At 56.7% G+C, this 8346-nt stretch overlaps 1 protein-coding gene across 2 annotated transcripts; it reads right to left on the bottom strand.

The window, feature by feature from the left end:
- Nucleotides 1–392: 392 nt before the first annotated feature.
- Nucleotides 393–8346, bottom strand: CCDC134 (coiled-coil domain containing 134). 2 transcript variants are annotated; one of them, XM_066550290.1, is made up of 7 exons: nt 8263–8346; nt 4087–4204; nt 3149–3270; nt 2858–2942; nt 2443–2624; nt 2121–2192; nt 393–1753 (listed from the first exon to the last, which is right to left on the bottom strand). In XM_066550290.1, the coding sequence occupies exons 2-7, from the start codon at nt 4187–4189 to the stop codon at nt 1628–1630; spliced, it is 690 nt and encodes a 229-aa protein (XP_066406387.1). In that variant the 5' UTR covers nt 4190–4204; nt 8263–8346; the 3' UTR covers nt 393–1627. The 2 variants fall into 2 exon arrangements, with proteins under 2 accessions (XP_066406387.1, XP_066406388.1); XM_066550291.1 differs by lacking the exon at nt 8263–8346 and adding an exon at nt 5370–5484.

Genomic DNA, 8346 nt, shown 5'->3' with positions numbered 1-8346 from the left:
TTTGTTGTCAATGAGACCAGGTCGGGCCCGGCCAATCGGCGGCCGCGGCGGCGCGTGGTGTGATGGCGCGTCAGCGATCAGCAGCTTCCATTAGCATAGCCCGCCCCGCCCCCGTGCGCTCAATATTCATGAGGGGGCGGGGCAGTGCCGTGCGTGGGAGCGGCACCGAGGCCACCGCCCCCGCCGCCCACGGGAAATGCGGCCGGGCCAGGGCTCCCGTCCCGGGATGCCGCCAGCGGAAAGGCCCGCTGCAAGGCGGCGGTGGATAGAGCATGGGGTTTGCCCTTCCCTCCGCAGCGCCCACGGAGGGGCCAACGCAGGGGCCAGCTCGACTCTCTCTGGCGTATACCCGCTCCCACCAGGAACGGGAGCAAGAGCCAGGATTCTTCTACTTAAAAAAAATAATAAAGTCAATTTTATTCAAGAAAAACCAAATGCGCCCATTGCCACCCCCTCCCCTCATTGGAGGGACTTGGCTCTGCTGTTAAAAAATCCGGGACGTTTCCCTTTCCTCAAAGGCTGTGATGCTGCCAGCCCGACGCAGAGAACCGGCTCCTTGGGGAAAGCCCCTCTGCAAGAGCCCGCAATGGTGCAAGGCCATCGGCACAGGTGAGGAATCACAGCGTGGCTGTGTCGGGTCCCGGGCCAGCCCCTCAACTGTCCCCATGGCAGCCCAGACACCCGTGGAAGGTCGCAGCCCCTCAAGTTGGCTGCCTCGCTACTTCGGCCCTGCTGTTGCCACATGCCCTCGTCTGGCTGTCCTCTGACAAGGGGCTTTGGGGACTCATTCAGAGAGGATGAGCCCCAAAGAGAAGGGATGGGGCATGGGCTGCAGGACAGGCTCTCAGCAGCTCGGGGTGGTTCCCCAGCATCTTCAGCATCAGCATGGCTTGCACTACAGGCACCACTGGCTGCAAAGAGGCCAAGTACTGAAATTCCTCCTGTCCAAAAAATTCACCAGGCATTTGCCTCTCTGAGGGAATGACCTGCAGTGGCCCCGAGATGCCATTGGCCAGGAACAGCTGCTGCCACCGGCATTTTCAACTACGTCTGGACAATGAAACACACGCTGCTCGGTGGAACAGCCGCTGGGAAAAGGGAAGGTCCTCTCTGGCAGAGGTAGCAGCTGTGCAGAGACCAGGTAGAACCCAGTGGGGGGTGCCAATGAGATCACCCGTTTAGCTGAACAAAAAGCAAAACTGAGAGAAGCAGCATTGCTCATGAGGCTGTTTGGTGTGACACACTCCCCAGCCCACCTGTGTTGGAGGAGGCACCTTCAGAGTGGGGTGTGCTGCAGTGAGGAGGGATCCCTGGGCTCCACCAGAGGCGTGTCCCCCACACCCTACTTCCCCACAGGCAGCAACACCCTGACCAGGGGATGGCCCCAGAGCTGTCCTGTCTGGGCTTTACCTCTGTGGAAGGGGTACCCCACATTAGCCCCTTTGGGCCAACCCACGAGCACCACCACGCAACCTCCACTGAACAAAAACAAAAGGCAACAAAACAAAACCCACAGCACAAATGGAAAGGGAATGGCCAGGCACCGGCCCAAAGCTGCCAAAAAGGGAGCAAGCCACTCTGTGTCCCAGTGGTGCCACCCCCACTGCAAGGCACAAGTCCCAGCCTGCTACAGCTCCGACTGTGAGCGGGAGATGCGTGGGCCCTTGCGGATCTCCTTCCGCTTCTCTTCCTTCTTCCTCCTCTTCTCCTCATCCCGCAGCGCCTTCTGAAAGGTGTCAGCACTGGGGAAAAACTGGGGGTTGACAGCAAGGAGTCAGCATTGGAGAGCACCCACAGCCTCCCAGAGGCACAACCCTCCAAACCCACCAAAGCCAACACACGAGCCTCGCAGTCCAGGGAACTTTGAGCACAGATCAGCAAGTGACAAACAGAGTCTCAACTATGAGGCAGGTGGCCACAGAAGGGAAGAGAGGGCACCAGGTGCCCAAAGTAGAGCACAGACAGGGAATTCAGTGTTTGTGTTCCAGCCATGCTTAGTCAGTGACAGGGGCTTTTGGCCACTTCCCACAAGCCAGCCATTCCGTTCCCCAGTCAGCTGCCTGGAGCTGTGACACGGATGGGAAAGCCCATGAGACAAGCTGGCAGCGTTGCCATCTTACCTCTGACTGGTCCGTTTTAAAGGGATTGCGGTAATCAGGCGATTTCTCACTGATTCCTAGCTCCTGAGCCATCTGCAGAGCAAAGGGGAGACCTCACTGGGGAGTGGTGCCTCCCACTCGCATCCCCCAACTGTGTGACCGGGGTCCCCTACTCTCCCACCAGTCCCATCTATGCTCTCTGCTCTTCCCCCATCCCTCAGCTCAAGGACAGCCCCCACACACAGTGAGGACAGTGCCCCTCCCTCCCTTTTAGCCCAAAATGCTCAGCTCCCCCAGCCCAGCAGCAGAGAAGGGTCACGGCAGGGGGGACGAGGAGCCATACCAGCCGCAGGACCTGGGAGTGGGGTCCCTGCTCGAACACACCCGTCAGGTTGCAGAAGCCGATGCCCCAGCGGATGAGGCTGTTCCAGTTGGAGTTGCGGTCGAAGTAGTGGTGCACAATCTTGGGGAAGCGCAGGACCACGTCCCCAAAGAAGGCAGTGTTCTCCACCACGTGGGAGTATGCTGTGGGGACAGCCACCAGCTCCATCAGCACAAGGTGAGGGCAAACCATTAGGCTCCCCAGTGTGAACTGGTCAGAGAGGCAGCAATAGCATCCCAAACAGACAGGGAGCAGTCCAGGTCTAGTCTGGATACACAGGGGTTTTGTACCTACCCCAGCACTGATCCCAGGAAGAATGCCTGTGTGCACCAGAACAGAAGAAAAAGGAGGAGGGTAAAAACCAGAGAGGACCTACCATCCTTTATCTTCTCATCCTGAGGGAAGGGCCCATCAGGAGGCACATCAGCAGCAATGAGCACAGCACGGGAGTCCTCCAGCACCTGCCAGAGTCCTTGATTAGTGTTTTGTCCTGCCAGTCCTGCCCTGCACCCTAGAGGTGCTGCCACAGCTGCCCCACTTTGAAACCCCATGGCATCCTCCCTTCAGGTCCTAAGGCTCACCTGCCACACGCTCCAGAGAAGCCCCCAACCCTTCCCTTTTCTGCCCACCTATGTGGGCTTAGAGTGCAGCCTGCACTGTGGCTTACTTTGAAGAGTCCCTTGAGCATGATGTCAATGATTTTGTACTGCTGGTTGACGTCATTGAGCTCAATCAAGTTCTTCAGAGCATTCATCTGGTCCTTGCGCTTCACCTCAAACAGCTTCTTATCTGCACCACTGTCAAGGGCACTGTCAGCACTCTCCCACCACACTGCTGCTCTCCCTCCTCCAGCAGGCCCCAGGCACCATCCCAGCCCCACTATGAGGTGTCTGAGGGGCAGCACGTGAGCCAGGATGGAACACAGATTTCCAGTGAACCCCTTGCCCAAACACCTCAGCAGGGCCCTTAACGGTGCTAAGAGCTTGTGAGGACCTCTCCACTTGCCAATCCATGCTCTGACTGATGGGATGGAGGAGGAACATGGAGGAAGAACATGAACTGCCACCTTCCCCATGGGTCTCCACATATTCATCTTTTCATACTTTGCCTGTTCAACAGGGGATGCTGTGTGTGCTAAGAAGGGCTTGCATTAGCCCATCATCTCCTCATGAGCAAAAAGTGCCTGTGGCACAGAGGAGACCAAGTGCCACAACCCAGGAGTCCTTTTCCACCATCCCTGTCAGTGATCCCAAAGCACTGAGATGTGCAGGCATGCTCTGCCTTCTGGCAGGCCATGCCACTTCCAAGAGCAGACTGGGAAATGTGCTCAGTGCTCAGCACAACAGAGCAGAAAGAACACCAGGCATCACTGCCATTTCTGCTCCTGCACCAAGCCAGGCACTTGGTTAGTAAACCCAGGAGCTTGGCTAAAGCCCATCTACAGAAGAACAAAGCAGCAACTTCCCAGTGCTTCTGGATCCTCCCTTTTCCACTTCTTTGTGCCCCTTTCCATGGTCTCTGACCCCTTCCCTGTGCATGTGCTCCCTCCAGCCTCCGTAGCCATTAGTGCATACGTGGTCATGAGGGGCAGGCTGCAGAGGATACAGATTTCCAAGCCAGAGTCTACTCTCTGTTTCTCCAGGTCTGTGAAGCTGCCCTGGGACAGCAGCAAGGCCAGCAGAAAGGGACAGATGATGAGAAAATCCATGTTGGCCACTGCAGCCTGGAAGAGAAAAGACCAACAAAACCAATGATCGTTGAGGAGACTTACCAAAAGGAGAAGTCACACAAGCCACTTGGGACCAATGGCACAATGCCCTTGGCACCAGGGTCCTTGCCCATCCCTCCCTTGTCCCCATGAGGGGTCTGAAGGATACAGTGCCCAGAGCAGAGGCACATGGTGATGCTGCAGCCAGCCTGCTGGAAGTGAAGTCCTGGTCTCCCTCTTCTCTTTACCTGCCTGCACTGCCAGCCCCAGGCATCTGACCCAGCACTGACCCAACAGAAAATTTAAGTCCTACCCCTTCTTCCAAAAATAACGGCTAGGTTTTTGCTGGGTTTGCGAGGCAGAGCAGCCCAACAGCCACAACAGCAGGTCTGGAAGAAAGAGCGGGATCACTGAGGGGTTGAAGTCCATCTCTCCTTCAAGTACCAGTGCAACCAGTTCAGTGACCTCCCTTCACCCCTTGGGGTATTGGTACCTGGACCCTTTCCCTCACAAGCTGGGTGCCACCACACCAAAAAACAACAGTTGGGTGACCTGGTGGTAGCTTCCCCCTCCCTCCAAACAAGTCCCTTCCCAGACAGCATCTGAGGCTTTGCAGGGATGCTCTTGGGCAGAGCTGCTCCTGACCACAAATGTCCCTCAGACAAAGTCAACGGCTGGAGGAAAAGGTCCTTGAGAATGAGGATCCTCTTGGACGGTCTATACTTGGAAAAGCCTATACCTGGATCTGTTGCTTAGTCTATACTGAGCAACAGCTCAGTCCCCAGGCAGCAGAACTCAGGGTGGTCTGTCCTCAGGCACAAGGTTTCCATGGAGCTGAGCACAGGCCACTGGCAATTACAGAAGCAACAGCTCCTTCAGAGGCATCACCTGAGCCATCTCCTGCTCCCAAAGGAAAGGCACATGTCTAAGGCCACCAGAGCTGACTTCACCCTATAACCCACTGCCCTCTTGAGTCCAAGCTTGCCTGCCCAGCCAAACTTGTCTCTGTAATGCCCTAATACTGAAACAAAACCAAATCCCTTCTTGTTCTTTTCTTGTTGCTTTTCTTTTTTTAAATAAATACAATTTCTTCAACTCCAAGCCCATAAAAGAGGCAAAGCAGGCAGCACCAGCAGTTCTCCCAGCCCTGCAAGGATCAGCAGCAGCTCCCACCATGTACCTTCTGCTGAGGCCAAGCCAAGCATCTTCACACCCCTGGCAAAGGCAGGGGAGCAGTGTCAGACAAACATGAGAAACCCATATTTTGCTGTTGTGCTTTGTATAAGGCTGCACCCCTGGAAAGGAACAGACCAGAGTAAATACAACCAGCATTATTGAAGAAGATGTGGCTGCCCCTCGTGTGGGCTCAGCAATATGCCCCATATTTCTGACACGGTGTGGAGCTGGGACAGCAGCACAAATCCCCATGCCAGGTTTGGGGGTCTGTCCCCTCTTCCCACTGTGGTGTGAGGCTTAAGCCATATTCCAGACATCCTGAATGCCACAAAGCACACCAAGAAGCGAAGGCTGTAAGGAAAATTCTCCAGCCCAGGCAAACAGATGTTCTGTTGGACCTAACAGCCTGGTCAGCTTCCAAGAGACTGCTTCACCCTGCCAAAAACCATGACCCAAGACCCAGGGCCTGGCTCAGTGAGGTGGCTCAGGTCTCCCCTCTGCAGAGCCCCACAGCTGCTCAACACCTCCCAAGCTCTCAGGGAGGAGGAAGTGCAGCAATGCAAAAGCACAAAGAGTGACTGCCCTGGGACCAGGCTCCTGTTTGCCCCTTGGATGAGACATACCAACATAAGGATTAGGCTGGCTATTTGCCATGCTCATGAGAACTGGAAAGAGAAACTGGAGGTAGCCAGTGGCCTCCAGACTAGGCTGGAAGGCAAAGAGCAGAAATGCTGCCCACAACAGCTCTGCCATGCTGCCTGTGGCAGTCCCAGCATGCCTGGTTAGTACAGGGGCTGCAGTATCCCCCATTTCCAACACTGGAGTTGGGTGGCCGGAGGATATTCCACAGGTGCAACAAGGGGGAAGATGAGCTGCAAAAAACCCTGTTCCAGGCAGCAGCAGGGCAAAGCACAGCTCTCAGCTGAAGCAGCTGCTGACCAGCCAGCTGCTGCAGCACAAGGGCCACCAGCCTGCCTGGCTGCTCACAACAGTGATGGGCTTCTTCAGAGACACAACAGCAGATACTGGGGTAGGGATGGTCAATGTTTGCAATGCAAATGTATTCAGATCCTCCTACACCAGCCCTAAAGATTGTCCCATGGGACAAGGTCAGAAGTAAAGGACTGGAGAACCACTCCATACTGGAAGCCCATCACTTTTTCATCTGATCTGCTGGCACTCATTCTCACATTGGAGCTATTTATTTGCCATTGTCCATCAGGGCTGAAACACACCGGGGAAAATGAAGCAGGCCCAGTTGTTTCTCTCACCCACAGGGAACTTGGGGCTGCTGATGCCATGTGGGACCACTCCAGATTTATTTCCTTTCACTGCTCTGGCAATTTCACCCCATTTTAACAGCAGAGGACATTCCTTCCTCTCCAGGCCACACTATATAACGGCAGAGATGCCAAAGCTCCTTGCAGATGTTCCTCCATGCTTTCCCCACAAACTCTCTCTCACATCTTCACCCGCTGAGGGATGAGACACAAACACTGCAGAGCTGCTCCTCTCTTTCCTCCCAGCTCCTCCCTGAATTGATTTCTGCTAGAGACAGCTCTGCCTGATGCTCCCAGAGCAGTCCAGGGAGCCAGGGCCTGGCCTGATGCTACAGATGGAAAGGAGTTTCCGCCAACATTGCCTTGCAGCCCTGGCCAGCTGGCTGTTTCAGCAGCAAGCCCACCAGTCTGTCTCACTGTCTACCAACCTCTTAATTTAGATGTGTTTTTCCAAAGACATGACAACAGATGCCATGTAATAGATGTTAGTACTTCCCATTAAAATGTTTTCAATTACTTTATAAATTTTCCTGCAGGAGCCCCATCTGAAGCAAGCATCCCTGAGATTTATTCCCTTAATGAGCTTGCAAGGCAGAGCCATGCTGCAATGCTTAGGTTCCCCGGAGAAACTTTTGCATGACCCCCCCCCCCAGTTCCCCTCTGCAGGCACTGAAATGTAGGGGGAAAAGCATCATCCTTCACCAGGAGCATGCTGTGGCAAAACAAGGGATGAAAACTCCCAGCCCCGTGAACCCAATCCCGAGGCACTCCTCCAACAACCAGATGAGGATTAATCTTTTGTTACAGGTGAACCAAAAGCTTCAGAAGTGAAACACCTCTGCTCAGACTCCTCTAGGAGGACATATCTATATGGGGCTTACAGGACCAGCTGCTTCAGTTGAAACCGTACTGGCCATTTACACCTACTCGTCTCTCAAGTCTCCCAGCCACCAAGCCCAGAACCTCGCGTACCGCACGGTTTGGCAGCCCCGATTTCCTGCTGTGATTTCCAGCACGAATGGGTCCGTTCCAGCCCACCCTCGTGCCGGAGGGTTCAAGCAGCACCCTGAGGGGCTCGGGCGGCCGCTGGCACAGGAGATGCGGATTCTCCCGCAAGCTCTGCTGAAAGTAAAGGCAATCACACGGAGACGGGGGAAAGGGGACTAGCCGAACCTGCCCCGGCCGCGCTGCAGGAAACCCACCCGGAGCCGTGTCAAGTGGACGCAGCAGGCGGCACCCGGGAGGACGCGAACCCTCGGGGGGACGGCAGCTCCCGGGAGCCGCGGCGCTCCGCTCCTCCCGTGGCTCCAGCGCGGGGCGAGCAGGCGGCGATGGCAAGCAGAGCCCGTCGGGCACAGCCCTTTAACCCAGGGTCCAGAGAGGTGTCCCGGGGCCGCACTGCCCGCGCCGCTCATCGGCCACCCCGGCTGCCCGGGAGGGCGGGCCCCCGCCGGGTCTCGCTCGGGGAGCACCGGCCACCTCCGCCCCGTCCCCCGGAGCGGCCCCAGGGCTGCTCCCACCATTCCCTCCCGCCCCGCCACGGCCGGGCAGCTCCCCCCGGCCCCGCTGGGCCTCCCGGCGCGGGGATGGCTCCCGGGCGGCGCGGCCGGTCCCCACCTGCGGGCCGGGTGCCGGGTGCGGGTGCCGAGGCCGGCGCTCACGCCCGCCGCGCTGCCATGCTGCCGCTGTGCTGCCGCTGCC

The sequence above is a fragment of the Molothrus aeneus genome, chromosome 5 (assembly GCF_037042795.1).
Source record: "Molothrus aeneus isolate 106 chromosome 5, BPBGC_Maene_1.0, whole genome shotgun sequence".
In the NCBI taxonomy this organism is placed as follows: Eukaryota; Metazoa; Chordata; class Aves; order Passeriformes; family Icteridae; genus Molothrus; species Molothrus aeneus.
The sequence above is the reverse complement of the archived record's forward strand: the minus strand, read 5'-3'. Positions and strand labels throughout refer to the sequence as shown.

Excerpts from the sequence above, each read along its gene's own strand:
- CCDC134 (XM_066550290.1), bottom strand. The coding sequence starts at position 4,189 with ATGGATTTTCTCATCATCTGTCCCTTTCTGCTGGCCTTGCTGCTGTCC. Across the intron at positions 2,193-2,442 it reads ACTCCCAGGTCCTGCGGCTG|ATGGCTCAGGAGCTAGGAAT; the intron begins GTATGGCTCCTC and ends TTTGCTCTGCAG. Across the intron at positions 1,754-2,120 it reads TTAAAACGGACCAGTCAGAG|TTTTTCCCCAGTGCTGACAC; the intron begins GTAAGATGGCAA and ends GTCAACCCCCAG.